This window comes from Phacochoerus africanus, chromosome X (assembly GCF_016906955.1).
Source record: "Phacochoerus africanus isolate WHEZ1 chromosome X, ROS_Pafr_v1, whole genome shotgun sequence".
Taxonomy (NCBI): domain Eukaryota; kingdom Metazoa; phylum Chordata; class Mammalia; order Artiodactyla; family Suidae; genus Phacochoerus; species Phacochoerus africanus.
Genome location: NC_062560.1, coordinates 45344197 through 45363800, shown reverse-complemented (window position 1 = coordinate 45363800; position 19604 = coordinate 45344197). Strand labels below are relative to the sequence as shown.

The 19604-nt window shown below is 52.8% G+C and overlaps 1 protein-coding gene across 1 annotated transcript; it reads left to right on the top strand.

Annotated features, from left to right (window-relative positions):
* The first annotated feature begins 216 nt into the window (after positions 1-216).
* Positions 217-16180, top strand: TFE3 (transcription factor binding to IGHM enhancer 3). The gene is made up of 10 exons (XM_047764887.1): positions 217-563; positions 2885-2998; positions 4280-4583; positions 5523-5768; positions 5854-5958; positions 9932-10049; positions 10694-10750; positions 10959-11034; positions 13180-13327; positions 14342-16180. Exons 1-10 carry the CDS (start codon positions 448-450, stop codon positions 14783-14785), a joined length of 1728 nt encoding a protein of 575 aa, XP_047620843.1. The 5' UTR covers positions 217-447; the 3' UTR covers positions 14786-16180.
* Positions 16181-19604: the final 3424 nt, after the last annotated feature.

Sequence of the window (19604 nt, the reverse complement as noted above, 5' to 3'; positions counted from 1 at the left end):
CTGAGGGCGTGGCCTAGGTGCCCCCTTCTCGGAAAAAGGGCCTGCCGAATCTAGTCTTCTCTTGGCTTCGGAGGCGTAGCTTAGGGCGGGCCCTTGAAACATCCCTCAACGATTGGTCGTCTCACTCAGAGGGCGTGGCCCGGAGAGCTGTCTATCCATCATGCGGTCACTTCCTGTGGAGTTTCCCCAGCCCAGGGAGGAGGGGGAAGAGGACGAGGGGGAGGAAGGCGGTCGTCCGGGGTTAGGTTGCGGGGGGTGTCGGTCCGTTTAGGGCGGGGGATGACTCACGGCCCATCCCATCTCCCCGACGCCGCCCGCCGGCGCAGAGCTCGCTCCATGGCTTAGCGGAGGAGGCGGTGGCGAGCGGGGGAGGGGGACTCTTATTTTGTTGGGGGGACCGGGCCGAGGCCCGACCGGCCTGGCAGGGCTCGCCCGGGGCCGGGCGTCATGTCTCATGCGGCCGAGCCAGCTCGGGACGGCGTAGAGGCCAGCGCGGAGGGCCCTCGAGCCGTGTTCGTGCTGTTGGAGGAGCGCAGGCCGGCCGACTCGGCCCAGCTGCTCAGGTGCGGGGCCGCCTGGGACCGGTAGTGCTGACTGGGGTTCCCGGGGGCCTGATCTGGGGGCAGCGGGGGCCCAGGACTGTGATCAGAGGCCCTTGGCCTAGGCTTGGAGGACGTCGGGGCGCCCGACTTGGGGGGGGGGCACCCAAGGAATCTGGCGGTGGCCTGCTTGGACTGAGGCTTAAAGGAGTCGTGGAAGTACATTAAGGGAGGCCTTGTTCAGATTTGGGGGGCCCTTGACTGGGTCTAGAGGGACTGATTCTGTTGTGTCCAGAAACTGGTCTAACATCGCTGAACTTCAGGGACTGAGACTCTGATTAGAGGTTGAATTTGGGATTCTTGAGTCAGGTATGAGGAGAATGAATTTAAGGGGCCACTCTGTAAGTGAGGTACTGATTTTAAGGCTTCTTTTCCCCTCAGAGAAAGGGTCCTAGGAGTCAGAGGTGCTGTCTCGGGAGCTTGGTGACTCCCAGTGGCTGGTTGCTGGAGGCTGTGTTTGGGAAAACTTGACTCAAGGGATTTGGGGCTATCTCAGATATGCTGCGTGGGACCAGCCTTGGGAGTGTGTGCGAGTGCACAAGAAAAGCAACATTCATCAAGACTTGATCAGAATAATCCCTCCACTTGCCCACCCGTCCAGCTGGGTCAGATCCAAGGGATAGTGGGAAAGTCCTCTTCTCACACCCCCAACAGGGGCTTGAATGGGAGTCTAGTCAGACAGACAGGCGATGGAGGTGGTGCTAACACTTAACTCAGTGAAGGCCTCATCAGACCTTATTGGGGAACCCAGAGGAGGATCTTGTTCCTGAGGCCACCTGCCCTAGCCTCTCAGCCAGCCCTTTTCACCCCCTACACACACACACACACACACACACACACTCAGACACAGGTACTTTTTTTTTTTTTATCTCGCCCTCCTTGTCTGTCTCTCAGGCCCTGGAGACAATCTTGAATCTGACCCCAGAGCTGGAATGAGCACCAATTGCACCATCCCTGGCTGGGTAGTTCTTCTCTGACCTCTCAGCCTCACTTCCATCAACAGGCCTGTAAGCCCCAGCCCTCTCAGTCCAGTGCCCACCACTTCCAGGATGAGAGCATGGGAGGGGGGCTTTGCCTACTTTCTGGCTGGGATTGTGCCTAGCTCAGCAGCTCCCCGAGCTTCCTCTTCCCGACTTCCTGGGTGGTTTTAGGGCCCCATCTGTGGGTGAAGAAAGAAAGGAAGACAGATCCTTGGGGAGGGGCAAGAATTCTTGTCAAGTGAAGTCAACCACAGTCTGAGGATTCAAGATCTTCTGACAAAATTCAGGGATGCATGTCCATGTGCCCCCATGTTAGTGGCCCTCACACATTAGGGTCTTGCAGCTGGCATGGAGGGTTGAGCCAGGAGCCTTTCCATCATAACAATTTACCATCATCTCCTACTGCTTTTATAACGACCTGGATCATGATAGTGGTGGGAATAGTTGAAAGGGAGGTGTGTACCTGGCTTATTATTTTGGGTGCTTGTGGGTGTTGGTATGGAAGGTGTGTTTGTGTTGCGATTTATCCAAAAAACCAGGAGAGCGCTGGGCAGGCTCCTCTGACCTAGAGAAGAATGTTCCTACAAAGTGATCCTCCACTCCAATTCTCCCTCTTGTAAATCCAGATCATTGAGCCTAGGGGAGTCTTTATTATTTCCATTTCTTTCTTTTTTTTTTTTTTTGGTTGGATGTTGGCATCCCTCGAACTCCGACTGGGGCGGGGTTGGGGGGGGGAGAGACATTTGCAAAGTGGTGGATCCTCCGTAAAGTGAATCAGCCACCCCAGTTCTCTTTGTGATGCATTCACTTTGTGTCACAATGGACTGTTCTGCCAAGGGGTGCTCTCCTACCGCATCTGTGGACCCCCGTGGGCTCGCATTCCGCAGCCACGAAAGCAGTGGGGAGTGTGGGGGCTGGGAGAACTCTGAATGCAAATTCAGGAGTCCCGCAAAGTGAATCGTCACTCCTAAATTCTTCATTTCTCTTCTCCTGAAACCCAGGTTGTACACGGGATTGTTAGAGCGAGGCGCTGGGACCCAGGCGCTCTTATTATTTTGAATCTTAAGGACCTGTGGGTAACACAAAGCAAAAGAGAGTGGGGAGGGGAGACGACATGGGGATTCATGGTGGTGGTTTCAGCAGAGTGGCCAAATGTGAGGGATACGCTCTGTTCTCCCTCCTGGTCTCGTCCTGTCTCTTCTCCTCTCGTCTCTTCTCTTCTCTCCTCTCCTGTCTCTGTCTCTCGGGGCAATGACATCTCCATACAATCTCTGACCAACACCCCTGCCTTCCCCCCACCCTCAGCCTGAATTCTTTGCTTCCGGAATCCGGGATTGTTGCTGACATCGAATTAGAAAACATCCTCGATCCTGACAGCTTCTACGAGCTCAAAAGCCAACCCCTATCATTACGCTCAAGGTATGTTTGTCTCCTCTGTGGGACTCCCCTCCCCATTCCCGAGGCCCCTCCATCCCCTCTTGATGGGCACAGGCCCTCAGTGCCAAGCCCAACCCCTTCTCTCGCCAGCCCGAGTTTGTCAGATAGTAAAATGAAGGGCCAGGAAGAGCATGTGGAAAGCCAGAGGCCACGCTGGGAGTCCAGTATCTCAGATCTCCCCTGCTTCCTCCCGCCCCACCTGCACATCCATTCATAGATAAAAATGGCGGCATTCCTGGAGTGCCCAGACGCAGGGCGTGGCCTACTCCAGCCCGGCCCCCAAGTGGGCGGAGCCGTTCTCCTAACCCCTGGTCACCCTCCCCCACCCCTCAACGCCCCAAATTCACCCACCCCTAGCCCTTTGAAGAACCCCTGCTGGTCTCCTCTTTTTTTTTTTTTATTTTACCCCCCCAAGCTTGGAAGTCTAAATGTGCTGAGTCATCCGCCTGGGCTCTAAGAGAGGGGAGGGAAACTGGAAAAGGGGCAGGAAGAGCAGATTGTGAAATCTCTGAGATTTTCTAGACTGACTAGCTCCTGGGACCAGAGGCCCAGGCAGGGGAGGAGGAAGGGCCTGCGGTGGCCCATACAGCCTGATGTCCACCCCCCAGGAGCATCTCCAGCCCCAAATTGAGCTGAAGAGCCTTCTGTGTCCGTATCTACTGCCACAACCGCAGTTCTGCTTCATTCTGCCCACCCTTATTTTTTATGTATTTTTTAGTCTTTTTAGGGCCGTATCCATGGCATATGGAGGTTCCCAGGCCAGGGGTCCAATTGGAGCTGTAGCCGCTGGCCTACACCACAGCCACAGCAACGTGGGATCCGAGCCATGTCTGCGACCTGCACCACAGCTCAGGGCAACGCCGGATCCTTAACCCACTGAGTGAGGCCAGGGATCGAACCCGCATCCTCATGGATACTAGTCGGGTTTGTGAACCGCTGAGCCACGCTGGGAACTCATCTGCCCACCTTTAAATAGGAAGAACTCCCCGACCCCCGCCCTAGAGCTGAGGGATGGCCTCTTGGCTTAATATACAAATGGGCCCAAATCCAGGCTTCGCTCTAAGGATTGAGGGCCAAAGTTCCCCACCACACTGTGACTCCTGAATGTTGTGACCAGGTCTGGTTCCTGTGCCTCCCCTCCACATTGTGGCTTCTGAAGGCCAAGAAAAAGCCGAGTTGCTATGCCACCTCCATCGCACTGTGACTCCTTAGGCTTGGGCTGAGACTTGTAGCTTACGTGGCCCCGTATTTCCCATTCCACAGCCTCCCAATATCACTCCAGGCCACACCAGCCACCCCAGCTACACTCTCTGCATCATCTTCTGCAGGGGGCTCCAGGACCCCTGCCATGTCGTCATCTTCTTCATCGCGGGTCTTGCTGCGACAGCAGCTAATGCGGGCCCAGGCCCAGGAGCAGGAGAGGCGTGAGCGTCGGGAACAGGCTGCAGCCTCTTCCTTCCCGAGTCCTGCACCTGCCTCTCCTGCCATCTCTGTGGTCGGTGTCTCTGCTGGGGGCCACACACTGGGTCGTCCTCCCCCTGCTCAGGTGCCCAGGGAGGTGCTCAAGGTAAGGTGACATCCAGAGGCCCTGGGAGGGGCTCCTGGTGACTGAGGATTGGTCCTGGTGGCTTTGGGGCGAGATCCTAGGGGTTCGAAGGAAGGTCCCAGGTACCGTTAAGAAAAAAATGGCTCTGCTAGTGTCCCGATGTGTTTAGGTTTCCGAGATGTTCTTGTGGAGTCACGAGAGGTTCTTGGGGGTCATTGGATGTCTTGGTGGACCATGGAGGCTCATGAGTGCCCTGGGTGAGCCCTGGAGTCTGCATAGTGGCTTTGTAGGAAGAGCTTCATGTATGGTGATGCATGAGGAATTCTTGGGCCATTAGAGTGTCTTAGGAAGCCAGGTGTAGTTTCCATGTCTGTTAGGTGGTGTCAGAGACTTTGGAGTGGATTCTTGGGGACAGGGTGCTCCAGAAACCGTGAGGGATTGTGTCAGCCAGGGGTAGATCTTGGGGGCTGTGAAGGATTTCTGAGAAAGGGAGTTTGGGTCCTGGGGGAGACATAACCAGTATTTGTGGGTCGGGGGGGAGCATTCTCAGATTCTGGGCCTGGTTTGCCATCCTTTTTTTTTTTTTTTTTTCTCTGTCTTTTTAGGGCCGCACCGTGCCACATGGAGGTTCCCAGGCTAGGGGTCTAATCAGAGCTACGGCTGCCAGCCTACACCACAGCCCCCAGCAACGCGGGATCCGAGCTGTGTCTGCGACCTACACCACAGCTCATGGCAACACCAGATCCTTCACCCCCTGAGCGAGGCCAGGGATTGAACCTGTGTCCTCATGGTTCCTAGTCCGATTCGTTTCTGCTGAGCCACAACAGGAACTCCTGGCTGGCCATCCATCCTGAGCCTAGGAACAGATGGCTTCTGAGGGCCGGACTGGGGCTCAGAGTCACCCCTCTGAGCCCTGTTCTACCCTGTTCCCTCCCATCCCGCCTCCCCCTCTCTCCACAGGTGCAGACCCATCTGGAGAACCCAACGCGCTACCACCTGCAGCAGGCACGCCGGCAGCAGGTGAAACAGTACCTGTCCACCACCCTTGGGCCCAAGCTGGCTTCCCAGGCCCTCACCCCACCGCCGGGGGCTGCTAGTGCCCAGCCGCTCCCCGCCCCTGAGGCCACCCACGCTACTGGCCCCACAGGCAGTGCTCCCAACAGCCCCATGGCGCTGCTCACCATCGGGTCTAACTCAGAGAAGGAGGTGAGTGGCTGCAGACCACCCTCCCGCGGCCCCTTCCCTCATGCCTCAACTTCTAACCCTCTTCCTTCCTTATTTCTTGCCCCAGATTGATGAAGTCATCGATGAGATCATTAGCCTGGAGTCCAGTTACAATGATGAGATGCTCAGCTATCTGCCTGGAGGCACCACAGGGCTGCAGCTTCCCAGCACGGTGAGGCCCCGAGACGGGAGATTGTTCGAAAAATAAGCACATCGACGGAGTTCCCTTCGTGGCTCAGCAGTTAACCATCCCGACTAGGATGCAGGTTTGATCCCTGGCCTCGCTCAGTGGGTTAAGGGTCCGACGTTGCTGTGAGCTGCGGTGTAGGTCACAGATCCGGCTCAGATCACCTGTTGCTAGGAACTGTGGCGTAGGCCGGCAGCTATAGCTCCGGTTCGACCCGTAGCCTTGGAACCTCCATATGCCGAGGGTGCGGCCCTAAAACAAAACAAAAAAAAACCCAAACAAACAAACAAAAAACATATCAGGAGTTCCCCATCAAGGCTCAGCAGTAAGGAACCTGACTAGTATCCATGAGGACATGGGTTCCATTCCTGGCCTCACTCCAGTGGGTTAAAGATTAAAGATCAGTGTTACCATGAGCTGTGGTGTGGGTCACAGGCTCAGCTCAGATCCCACATTGTTGTGGCTGTGGCATAGGCTGGCAGCTAGAGCTCCCATTCAATCCCTAGCCTGGGAACGTCCATATGCCGCAGATGGGGCCCTAAAAAGCCAAAAAAAAAAATAATAATAATAATGGGGAGTTCCCGTTGTGGCACAGCAGAAACGAATCCGACTGTTATCATGAGGATATGGGTTCAATCCCTGGCCTCACTCAGTTTGTCAGGGATCCAGCATTGCTGTGGGCTGTGGTGTAGGTTGCAGACATGGCTCGGATCCAACATTGCTATGGCTGTGGTGTAGGCCCACAGCTGTAGCTCTGATTCGACCCCTCACCGGGAACTTCAGTATGCCCTGGGTGTGACCCTATAAAGCAAAAAGAAAGACCAAAAAAAAAAAAAGCACATCCCTTATCACTCAGCTCCCCGGCTGGCTATGGATATGACACTCTCCCCCTTGGATTGTCTTAGGCTAGATGGAGGCTGTATGATGAGAAGGGGGTACGCCAGTCCCCTGGGACCATGTTGGACTGCATGGAGAGGTAGACCTTGTAGATTTTGGGGGTTTTTTGCTTTTTTTTTTTTTTTTAAGGGCTGCACCTGTGGCATGTGGAGGTCCCCAGGCTAGGGGTCTAATTGGAGCTACACCTGCCAGCCTTTGTCACAGCCACGGCAATGCCAGATCCGAGCCGCATCTGTGACCTACACCACAGCTCATGGCAATGCCAGATCCTTAACCCATTGAGCGAGGCCAGGGATTGACCCTGCAACCTCATGGTTTCTAGTTGGATTCATTTCCGCTGCGCCATGAGACGGGAACGCCTAGAGCTTGTAGATTTTGATATATATATAGGGTGGAGACTTCCTGGAGCTATTAGGGCATACCAAGGCACTTGAGCTTCCCTGTAGGCGGGACCAAGAGGTGGGACTCTTGAAGCATTTTGAAAGTGCCAAGACATTCAGGTCATGAGGACATACCAGACCATGAAATGATGGGAACATACCAAAGGTGTTTAAATTTGATGTGGTTGGACCTCAGAATGATTAGAACATACCACATCTCTTACAGAGAATTGTGCCAAGAGGGTGGGTCCTTGCAAGAGTGTGGATAAAACTTTCTAGAGCAAGAGATGTACCAATAAATTATAACATTCTAGTTCTGAACATTCCAAGAGGCCGATAACTCCCTTCGGGATACACCAAGTGGCTATACCTTTACTTCTTTCCAACTTATCAAAAACAGAATCATGTGTAAAAATGGTACCAATTTATCAGACCTTTTTTTTTAATTGTCTTTTTAAGCCCTCACCCATGGCATATGGAAGTTCCCAGGCTAGGGGTCCAATCAAAGCTGTTGCTCCCGGCCTAGCCACAGCCACAGAACGACAGATCCGAGCCCTGTCTGCGACCTACACCACAGCTCACAGCAACGCTGGAGCCTTAACCCACTGAGCAAGGCCAGGGATCGAACCTGTGTCTTCATGGATGCTAGTCAGATTCGTTTCCGCTGAGCCACGACGGGAGATCCCTGTCAAAACTTTTCATTGATTTGGACACAGCTAGAGATTGGAACCTTATATTAGACGAGTCCAGCAGACTAGTGGGTGTTTCAAGAGATGAAAACTTCATCAAGAGGTAGGACTAATTAATCATGGATTAGTTTGTTGCCCTAAGCTGTCCACGAGAGTGTCAAGAAAAAAAAAAAAACAAAAAACTAAGCTTATAGAAACAGGATTTATTCTGAGTTTCTATTGTGACTCAGTGAGTTAAGAGCCCAACATAGTGTTCCTGAGGATGCGGATTGGATCCCTGGCCTCGTTCAGAGGGTTAAGGATCCGGGGTTGTCATGAGCTGTGATGTAGGTCACAGATGTGGCTCGGATCCCGCATTGCTGTGGCTGCGGTGTAGGCCGACAGCTGCACCTCCGATTCGACCCCTAGCCTGGGAACTTCCATAAGCCATGGGTGCGGCTATAAAAAGAAAAAAAAAAAAAGCAGTGCTTGTTCAGATGAACCTATCTACAAAACAGAAACAGGCTCACAGACACAGAGAACAGAGTTGTGGTTGCCAAGGGGGAGAGGGGCAGTGGGATGGACTGGGAGTTTGGGGTTAGTAGATGCAAACTATTACATTTCAAATGGATAAGCAGTGAGGTCCCTCTGTATAGCACAGGGAACTACATCCAATCAGTAGACAATGATGGGAGATAATGTAAGAAAATGAATGTATTCTGTGTGTATGACTGGGTCACTTTGATGGATTGCAGAAATTGGCACAACATTGTAAATCAACTCTGTTTTCATTTGAAAAAGAAAAACAGTGCTTGTTGAGTAGTTGGATGCGAGATCCTGAGAGATCAGAATGTTCAAGAAGATGCTAGGGTCAGGACCTTTTTGCTTTGTTTTATTTCTTTGCTTTTTAGGTCCACACTCACGGCACACGGACGTTCCCAGGCTAGGGGTCGAATCAGAGCTGTTGCTTCCGGCCACAGCCACAGCCACAGCCACGCCAGATCCAAGCCACGTCTGCGACCTCCACCACAGCTCATGGCAACGCTGGATCCTTAACCCACTGAGCGAGGCCAGGGATCCAACCTGGAACCTCATGGTTCCTCATCGGATTCGTTTCTGCTGCGCCACGACGGGAACGCCTAGAGTCAGGACCTTGTTGCATGGCAGCCAGAGACTTTGCATGTAAAGTGATGCAGTGCAGTCAGCAATCACAGCAAAAGACTGGAGGTTGGGCTGGAACTCTTCAGAAGGGCAGAGTTGGGGTGGAATGTTGCCATGACAATTTCCCAAGGTCTGAGAAGACTGGGTTGAAACGTTCCAAGAATGCTGAATTGGAATGTTGTGCTGGACTGGGGGGCGGCGGTGGGGGGTACTGAATTACGGCATTGGAACTCCGGAGGACCTGCGAAGGATGGTTTTCTGGCATTTCTTCTTGGAGCCGGCCCTGAGGTCTGGGAGAGGGGCTTCCGAAGTCGCTGGAGGGGAGTTCCCGGTGTGGCGCAGCGGAAACGAATCCGACTAGTAACCATGTGATTGCGGATTCGATCCCTGGCCTCGCTCAGTGGGTTAAGGAGCCGGTGTTGCCATGAGTGTGGTATAGGTCCCAGATGGGGCTCAGATCCCGAGTTGCCTGTGGCTCTGGTGTAGGCCCCCGGCTACAGCTCTGGTTGGATCCTTAGCCTGGGAACCTCCACATGCCGTGGGTGTGGCCCTAAAAAGCCAAAAAAAAAAAAGTTATTGAAGGGATTTGAGGGGTCTGATAAACAGACCAGGCAGGCTCTAGTCCCCCAGCAAAGCAGGGGTAGGTCCCCTGACCCTGTCCTTCCTGTTGAGTTGCTGTGTGAAATTCCTGGGGAAGAGTGGGAAGAGTTCCCAGGCTGAACCAGCCCATCCTGACCTGAGGCAGCCCATCTTTGGGATATGGAGAGGTTCAGGAGCCTGGTTCGGAGAAGGAACGGAGCCTGGGGTATGTTCCCAGCCATCGTTTTGTTTTTCTGCTCTCCCTGCCCGCAGCTGCCTGTGTCAGGGAATCTGCTCGACGTGTACAGTAGTCAGGGCGTGGCCACGCCAGCCATCACCGTCAGCAACTCCTGTCCAGCTGAGCTGCCCAATATCAAACGGGAGATCTCTGGTAAGGGCCAGGGTCGTGGCCCCTTGGGCTCATCCTGTACCCCTGGGTCTGCCCCATATCTACCAGGTCTGGGAGTTGGGCCTGATTCTAGGGGCAGAGGGTTGAAACAGAAACGGGGGCTCTTTGCTGTCTTTGTCCATGTGGCCCCCGGTCCAGCTTTCACCCCACTTTTCCTTTTTGGGTTTAACAAATGGCCATCACCATAGCTTCTTTAAAAATCATAAAAAAGGAGTTGCCATCGTGGCGCAGCAGAACCGAATCGGACTGTGTCCATGAGGACACAGGTTCGATCCCTGGCCTCACTCCATGGGTGAAGGATCCGGCATTGCTGTGAGCTGTGGTGTAGGTCGCAGACGCAGCTCGGATCCTGCGTTGCTGTGGCTTGTGGTGTAGGCCAGCGGCTATGGCTCCAAGTGGACCCCAGCCTGGGAACCTCCATGTGGTGCGGGTGCGGCCCTAAAAAAAGGGGGGGGGGGTGGCACTTTGTAAAGAGTCACTTCTCCTGCCTGCACTTCTCCCCCCCCCCCCGCCCCCACAACACTCCCTTCTGCCAAAACCTACCTCAGTGGCTGCACATGCTGCCCTCCATTGTCTATTTTCTTTCCAGGGCCCAGAGGCCCTGACCACCCCTAATTCTTTTCCAGAGACGGAGGCCAAGGCCCTTTTGAAGGAACGGCAGAAGAAAGACAATCACAACTTAAGTGAGTAACGAGAGCACATGCCCCTGCCAATGAGCCGTCGGACCACGCAGCCCGGCCTCGCTCTGCGCCTGGCCTTCCTTGGGGGCCTTGCCCTCCAGCAGCCTCCCAGCTCCCCAGTTCCTCATCTCTGCGCTTCCCTCCTTGACCTGTTGGTGACTCTTTCCCATTTTCTTTCTCTCTACCCGCCCCCCTGCCCCCGCCTTCAAAGTTGAACGTCGCAGGCGATTCAACATTAACGACAGGATCAAGGAGTTGGGCACTCTCATCCCCAAGTCCAGTGACCCGTGAGTCTAGGCGGGGAGTCCCAGGCTGGTGGAAGGTGGGGTGGGGGCCCCAGTCCCTGAAAAAGTGGTTCCTGGGTGGGCCCGCCCTAAGTGGGAACCACTGGGGGAAGTCCTGCTCCTTTGCCCCTTTCTCTGCTAGCTTTCTCACCCTGAGCAGGGTGGCAGTCCCTCTCCGTGTCCCCATCTAAAACCTTTTCTTTTTTTTTTTTTAAGGCCATACCTGTGGCATATGGAGGTTCCCAGGCTAGGGGTCAAATCGGAGCTGTAGCTGCCAGCCTACACCACAGCCACAGTCACAGAACGTGGGATCCAAGCTGCGTCTGCGACATACAGCACAGCTCATGGCAACGCCGGATCCCTCACCCACTGAGCGAGGCCAGGGATTGAACCTGCATCCTCATGAATGCTAGTCAGGTTCATTAACCGCTGAGCCATGATGGGACCTCCCGCATCTAAAATCTTAAGTGCATGACACGTGCCTTGTCTGGTCCCTGTATGACATAGACACTTAATTTTCAGCTCGTTTAGTACTTCCTTTATTTATTCAAAAGATATATTGAGCTGCTTCTGCTTTGGGCCAGGGACCATGCTAGGCCAAGAGGATACCAGAAGGAACAAAACACACAAAAATCCCTGAGCTTTTGGAACTGATGTTTTACTGAGGGCAGACAGACAGCCAACAAGATCTAAGAGTAGAATCCGGCACTTCTGATGAGTCTTGTGGAGTCGCATCAAGAATGGAAGGAATAGGAGTTCCCATCGTGGCGCAGTAGTTAACGAATCCGACTAGGAACCATGAGATTGTGGGTTCTATTCCTGGCCTTGCCCAGTGGGTTAAGGATCCGGCGTTGCCGTGAGCTGTGGTGTAAGTTGCAGACGCGGCTCAGATCTCACATTGCTGTGGCTCTGGTGTAGGCCGGTGGCTACAGCTCTGATTCGACCCCTAGCCTGGGAACCTCCATATGTCATGGGAGCGGCCCTAGAAAAGGCAAAAAGACAAAAAAAAAAAAAAAAGAATGGAAGGAATGGACTTCCCATTGTGGCTCAGTGGTTAAGGAAGCTGACTAGGAACCATGAGGTTGTGGGTTCGATCCGTGGCCTCGATCAGTGGGTTAAGGATCCGGTGTTGCCATGAGCTGTGGTGTAGGTTGCAGGCACGGCTTGGATCCTGCGTCGCCGTGGCTGTGGTGTAGGCCGTCAGCTATAGCTCTGATTAGCCCCCCCTAGCCTGGGAACCTCCATTTGCCACGGGTTCGGCCCTAAAAAAAAAAAAAGAATGAAAGGAAGGTAGAAGGATGTTGGGGAGGGTCACAGTTTGAGGTGAGGAGGGTGGGGATAGGGCAGGCCTCGACTGATGAGGAAAGATTTGAAGAAGGAGCCTAAGGAAGTGTGGGGTTCCTGCTGTGGCGCAGTGGGTTAACGATCCGGCTTGTCTCTCTGATATTGCTGGTTCGATCCCCAGCCCAGGTTAAGGAACCAGCCTTGCCGCAGCTGTGGCTCAGATTTGATCCCTGCTGTGGGTGTGGCCAAAAAGGGAAAAAAAAGAGACTAAGGTGAGACAGGAGCCATCTGAGAATCTCGAGGACTAGTGTTCAAGGCAGAGGACAGATCTGAGGGGGGAATGATTTTCCATGTTCTGGGAGCTCTGAGAAGCCAGTGTGGCTACCGTGAAATGAATTAGGGGTGTAGGTAAGAGGAGCCTTAGGGGATCAGGTCAGAGAGGGCTTCCTGGTTTCCGGGTTGATGGGGTATCGTTGGAAGGTTCCAGGCGGGTGATTTTCTTTCTTTCTTTCTTTTTTCTTTTTTTCTCTTTTTTTGGTCTTTGTGCCTTTTCTAGGGCAGCTCCCGTGGCATATGGAGGTTCCCAGGCTAGGGGTGGAATTGGAGCTGTAGCCGCCGGCCAACACCAGAGCCACAGCAACGCAGGATCCAAGTTCCTAGTCAGATTCTTTAACCACTGAGCCACGACGGGAACTCCCCAGGCAGGTGATTTTCATCCGAGGATCACATATCCTTGATGTCCCCACATCTCAAGTTCTAGTTGTGTGGCAGGGCACTCCTGTCTACCCAGTCCAGTCCCCACTTCGGCTCCTCAGGGCCGCCACATGCAGCTCTCCCTTCTCTCCTTCCCCTCGGGCCACACAGGGAGATGCGCTGGAACAAGGGCACCATCCTGAAAGCCTCGGTGGATTATATCCGCAAATTGCAGAAGGAGCAGCAGCGCTCCAAAGACCTGGAGACCCGGCAGCGATCCCTGGAGCAAGCCAACCGCAGCCTGCAGCTCCGAATTCAGGTCTGCAAAGAGGAGGGAGGAGATAGTGGCTGGGGTGAGGGGGAGCTTCCTCGAGGCAGAGGCAGAGGAAGAACAGGCCAGGATTTTCCCTCCTCGCCTATTTGGGGGATCCCCAGGCTTCCTGACTCACACAGCGATGATGATAAGTACAAATCATAACATTTTTTTTTGTCTTTTTAGGACCACACCCATGGCATATGGAAGTTTCCATGCTAGGGGTTGAATCGGAGCTGTAGCTGCCGATCAGAGCCACAGCCATAGCAACGCCAGATCTGAGCCACATCTGCAGCCTGCACCACAGCTCTTGGCAACACCAGTACCTTAACCCACTGAGCGAGGCCAGGGATTGAACCTGCGTCCTCATGGGTCCTAGTCAGATCCGTTTCGATTGAGCCATGCGTGAGGGGAGCTCCAGTAATCATAACATTAATAAGAATAATAATGAATATCGTTAATGTTCGTACTGTTTATCTTGTCCCATACACTGTGACAAGAGCCTTGTCTCCGGAATTCTCTTGTGGCTCAGCAGGATGAGGTTCTGGCATTGTCACTGCTGTGGCTCTGGTGGCTGCTATGGTGCGAGTTCTATCCCTGGCTGAGGAACTTTTGCATGCCATGAATGTGGCCCAAAAAAGCAAAAAAAAAAAAAAAAAAAAGAACCAGCAAGAGCCTTGTCTCCACAACAATCCTACGAGACAAGAACCATTATTATACTCACTCTAGAGACTGGAACCCAGAGGCTCAGAGTCGTTAAGCAACATGCGTAAAGTTAAGCATCTAGTGATTGGCAGAGACTGAATTCGAGCTGCCCCCCCGCCCCCGTTTTTTTGGCCGTGTAAGTTCTAGGGCCAGGGATCGAACCCATGCTACAGTAGTGGTCTGAGCTACTGCAGTGACAAGGCCAGATCCTTAACCCCCTGTGCCACAAGGGACCTCCTGACCTGCCCTTTCAACTGTTACATCCTCTGCCTCTGAACCCCAGCTTATCCCACTCCCACCCCCTATGTTTTGCAGGAGTTAGAACTGCAGGCCCAGATCCATGGTCTGCCGGTACCTCCCACCCCAGGGCTGCTCTCGCTGGCCACAACTTCAGCCTCTGATAGCCTCAAGCCAGAGCAGCTGGATGTTGAAGAGGAGGGCAGGCCAGGCACAGCAACGTTTCATGCAGCCGGGGGACCTGCCCAGAGCGCTCCCCATCAGCAGCCCCCAGCGCCACCCTCCGATGCCCTTCTGGACCTGCACTTTCCCAGCGACCACCTAGGGGATCTGGGAGACCCCTTCCACCTGGGGCTGGAGGACATTCTGATGGAGGAGGAGGAGGGGGTGGTGGGGGGACTGTCAGGGGGCGCCCTATCCCCACTGCGGGCTGCCTCCGATCCCCTGCTTTCTTCAGTATCCCCCGCTGTCTCCAAGGCCAGCAGTCGCCGCAGCAGCTTCAGCATGGAGGAGGAGTCCTGATCAGGCCTCACCCCTCCCCTGGGGCATCCCCACCCAGGACAGGAGGACCAAGTCTCGGATGAGGCCCCGCCTTTTCCCCCCACCTTCCCATGAGACTGTCCTGCCCTGGTGTACAGGGGATGAGGAGATGAGATGAAGCCCCACCCCTGTAACCAGGCAAGGAGGAGGAGTCAGATGAGGCCCCGCCCCTTCCCCATCGGAGAGGCCAGCGCAAGTATTTCAGACCTGGAGAAGGCAGGGACGGCAGGGCCTGGCCCCGGCAGATCAGCAGCCTCACCTCTGCCCTGTGGGACCCGCCCTTGCCCCAGGTGAGGGAAGGAGATAGGATGAGGTCGAGGGGCCCCTGGCCCCTAGGGACTGTCCTAGCCAGGTTTCCTGGGATGAAGAGGTGGCAGGATACAAGGCTCGATTTCCTGGCGCCATCAGTATAGTCCCTCCTGGCAAGGAAGAGGAGTCAAAATGAGGGCGGTTCCACTCTGGGGGTTTAAGCCCTGCCCTTTCCCTGTGAACCCTGTCCTGCCCAGGCAAGGAACAGAAGTGAGGATGAGAGCCAGCCCCTTCACCTGGGAACTCAGTCCTGGCCTTCTAGCCGTGGAGGAGTCAGGCCCCGCCCCTTCCCTATAGGAATAGCCCAGCGCAGGTATTTCAGGCATGGAGGAGTCCGTAAGATCGGGCAACTTTGAGGAGATCACAGCAACTTCCCTTCCAAGCATTCCACACTGCAGGGAGGAGTGGTACTTAAGCTCCCCCGCCTTAACCTGGACCAAGTGACCTAACCTAGGAGAGCTTTAAACGACCTTGCCCTTGAAGGTGGGGGTAGATCTTAACATCTTGTGGGTTGACATTCCAGATCCCAATCAGGAGTGAGTGAGAGTGAGACCTCCACCCTGGGGGCAGAGGTTTGCCTCCTTCCTTGCAGGGAGGAGACTGGGGTAGCGATGGAGCTCAGCCGGGTACTGAATGCCCAGAACCCACAACCCAGTACTGTTTGTCAACTTGTAGCCCAACAGGATGCAGGAAAGGGGCCTTTCCAGGGAGTTCCCCAGCCCAGGAAAAATGTGGAAGCCTGTCCCACCAAGGCAGAGGCCTAGAGGGAGGATTGCAAAAGCGTATGTGTCCCCTCTTTTGTTAATCTGATTTTTTTTATTGACACCCCCTACTCAGAAGCTAGCTCACCCCCAACCTCTGGCCTCCACCCAGTTCTCCATTTGGAGAAATCATCCCCATTTCAGTGTTATCAAGAGACACTCCGTGCCCATTCTCATCCACAAACACCCAAGGTTGTCAGCTTTGGATTGGGGCCAAGCCCCAAGGAGGGTGTACTGAGGGGTCTGTAGGTTTGTGATTAAAATAATAAATGCTAGGCGTGTTTGATGCGCTTTTAACTTTGGCAAAGAGTCTCCTGTCCTTGATTTTGTCTGTGCAGTGAATATGACTCAAGAAGCCCAGGAGGAAGTAAGGTTCTTGGAAGAAAGATTGGAGAGGGATGGATAAAAGAATTTTAGAGAGAATGGAGGAAAAATGTAAACAAAAGCCATCAAGTCCTTAATTATCTGCCAGGCAGCCTCTTCATTGTTGCAAATGTTCAACCCAATTTATTACTCTAAGGAATATTCACCAAGAAACTACTGATTCTGGGAGTTCCTATGTGGCTTAGTGGGTTAAGGATCCAGCATTGTTACTGCAGTAGCACTGGTTCAATCCCTGGCCCCAAAACTTCCATATGCCATGGGTGTGGCCAAAATAAAAAGGTGCTGATCCTTTTTTTTTTTTTTTTTTTGTCTTTTGCCTTTTCTAGGGCCGGTCTCGCCGCATATGGAGATTCCCAGGCTAGGGGTCCAATCAGAGCCATAGCCACCGGCCTACGCCACAGCCACAGCAATGCGGGATCCAAGCCGTGTCTGCAACCTACACCACAGCTTATGGCAATGCCAGATCCTCAACCCACTGAGCAAGGCCAGGGATCGAACCCGTAACCTCAAGTTTCCCAGTCGGATTTGTTAACCACTGCGCCATGACAGGTACTCTCAAGGTGCTAATCCTTATTTCCATTTCATGTTTGAAGAAACCGAGGAATAGAATCTAAGTAAATTATCGGAAGATGTACGGCTGGTAAATGAATGAGGAACTAAATGGTAAGTGAGGGCTCCGGTTTGAAAAATGATGCTGAGGACAGAGGGGCCAAAGATTTTCTTGCAAGGTGACTTTTTTTTTTCTTTTTTAAAGCCTGAACCTGCAGCATATGTAAGTTCCCAGGCCAGGGGTTAAATCAAAGCTACAGCTGCTGGCCACAGCCACTCGGGATCCGCGCCACATCTGCCACCTACACCACAGCTCATGGCAACACCGGATCCTTGACCCACTGAGCGAGGCCAGGGATTGAACCCACATCCTCATAGATCCTAGTCAGATTTGTTTCTGCTGTGCTACAACGGGCACTCCCATAAGCTGACTTTGGAAACTTGTTAGGGAAGTATATGAGGATATCTCCTGGCAGACAGTAGCGGTATTCCAGACGGTGGAAAAAGCAAAGACAGAGCCCATGAAGGTAGAAGAACAAGCAAGCAACTTAGTTTGGAACAGATGCTGACATTTGGGGGGGAATTTAAATGGAAGCGAACAGAGATGAGTATCTTAGGCTGGGAAAAAAAATATTCTTGGAATTTCTCAACCAGTCTGACTCCCAGGACATGCTTCAGCCCTGGACCTGTGTCTGTCCTGTCACACTGTGACCATGACATCTGCTGCCCTGTTCTAGCCTATCACACTGTGAGCTCTAGGGCCTGGTTTCTGAGCCTTTACCACCAGACAGGAGGCTCCCTGATAGCTTTTTTTTTTTCTCATCCAATTTGCTACAGTCTCTTTATTTTATTTTTTCTCTTTTATTTTGTAAAGATAACATGTAATGCCCAGGAGTGGTTTTAAGTTTGTATTCTGAAATAGTTTTCTTTTGCAGCAGTGCCAGATGCTTTAACTCACTGCTCCAGGCTGGGAAAGAACCCGTGCCTCTGCAGTAACCGAGCTGCTGCAGTCAGAGTCTTAACCCACTGAACCACAGCTGGAACTCCCTGAAATAATTTTAGATCTACAGAAGTGTTGCAAAGACAGTAGATTTGTCATAGCTCCTCCTAATGTTAACATCTTGAATAACCATAGCACATTTATTTATTTATTTATTTATTTATTTATTTATTTATTTATTTATTAGGGCCGCACCCCTGGCATATGGAAGTTTCCAGGCTAGGGGTCGAATTGGAGCTACAGCTGCCGGCCTACGCCACAGGCACAGCCACACAGGATCCAAGCCACGTGTGCGACCTACACCACAGCTCACAGCTACGTTGGATCTTTATCCCACTGAGCAAGGCCAGGGATCGAACATGCATCCGCATGGATCCTAGTTGGGTTTGTTAACTGCTTAGCCATGAAGGGAACTCCCCCATAGCATGTTTATTAATGCTGATAAAATCACATTGGCACAGTACTAGGAACTCCAGACTTTATTTGGATTTCACTGGTTTTTCCAGGAATGTCTTTTCTGTCTTAGGATTCAAGTAAGGATACTCTATTTGTTATCTCTTTCTGGGTAACAAATTACCACAATCGTAGTAGCTAAAAAAAAATCATGCATTCGGAGTGCCCACTGTGGCTCAGCGGTAACAAACCCAGCTAGTATCTATGAGGACGCGGGTTCGATCCCTGGCCTCACTCAGTGGGTTAAGGATCCGGCGTTGCTGTGAGCTGTGGTATAGGTTGCAGACTCAGCTTGGATCCTGGGTTGCTATGGCTGTGGCTGTGGCTGTGGCCAGCGGCTACAGCTCCGATTTGACCCCTAGCCTGGGGACTTATATGTACCAAGGGTGGGGCCCTAAAAAGCAAAGAAAAAAAATCATGCATTAATTCTTTCCCAGTTTTTTTCAGGTCAGGAATCCAGGCTGGCTTAGCTGCGTACTCTACTCCAGTGGTTCACAGGAGGGTGAAATCAGGGAAGGTGTGGGTGGGACTGGGGACTCATCTGAAAACAGGACTAGGGAAGAATTTGCCCTGCACTCAAGAGGTTTGTGGCCGACCTCAGTTCTCTGCAGCATGTGGAAATGAGGGCCTCAGTTCCTGGTTGGCTATCAGCTGGAGATGCTCTCAGTCCTTATCACATGTGCCTTTCCTTCCATGAGGCATCTCATGACATAACGTAGTTTGCTTCATCCAAACCAGCCAATAGGAGGAGGAGTTCCTGTCGTGGCTCAGTGGTTAACGAACCCAACTAGCATCCGTGAGGACACGGGTTTGATTCCTGGCCTCACTCAGTGGGTTATGGATCTGGCATTGCCGAGAGTTGTGGTGTAGGTCTTAGATGTGGTTCCGATCTGATCTCATGTTGCCGTGGCTGTGGTGTAGGCCGGCAGCTGTAGCTCTGATTTGACACCTAGCCTGGGAACCTCCATATGCCTTGGGTGCAGCTCTGGAAAAAAAGACAAAAGACAAAAAAAAAAGTGTATCATAAAGAGGCAGGAGGCAACCTGAAAGAATTCACAATGGCTAAAGCAAAAAAAAGGAACGGAGTTCCCTTGTGGCTCAGTGGGTTAAGGATCTGGCTTTGTCACTGCTATTGCTCTGATTACAGCTGTGGCATGGGTTTGATCCCTGACTCAGGAACTTGCACATGCTTTGGGCACGGCCAAAAAGGGAAAAACAAAACAAAACAAAACAACGACAGAGAAATAATTGCTGTACACTAGATTTACTAAATGCTGGAATTAGTGGGTAAAAATTTAAGGTGAGCTATGAGCTCACCTTGAGGGTAGATTGTACCTCCTTTCTG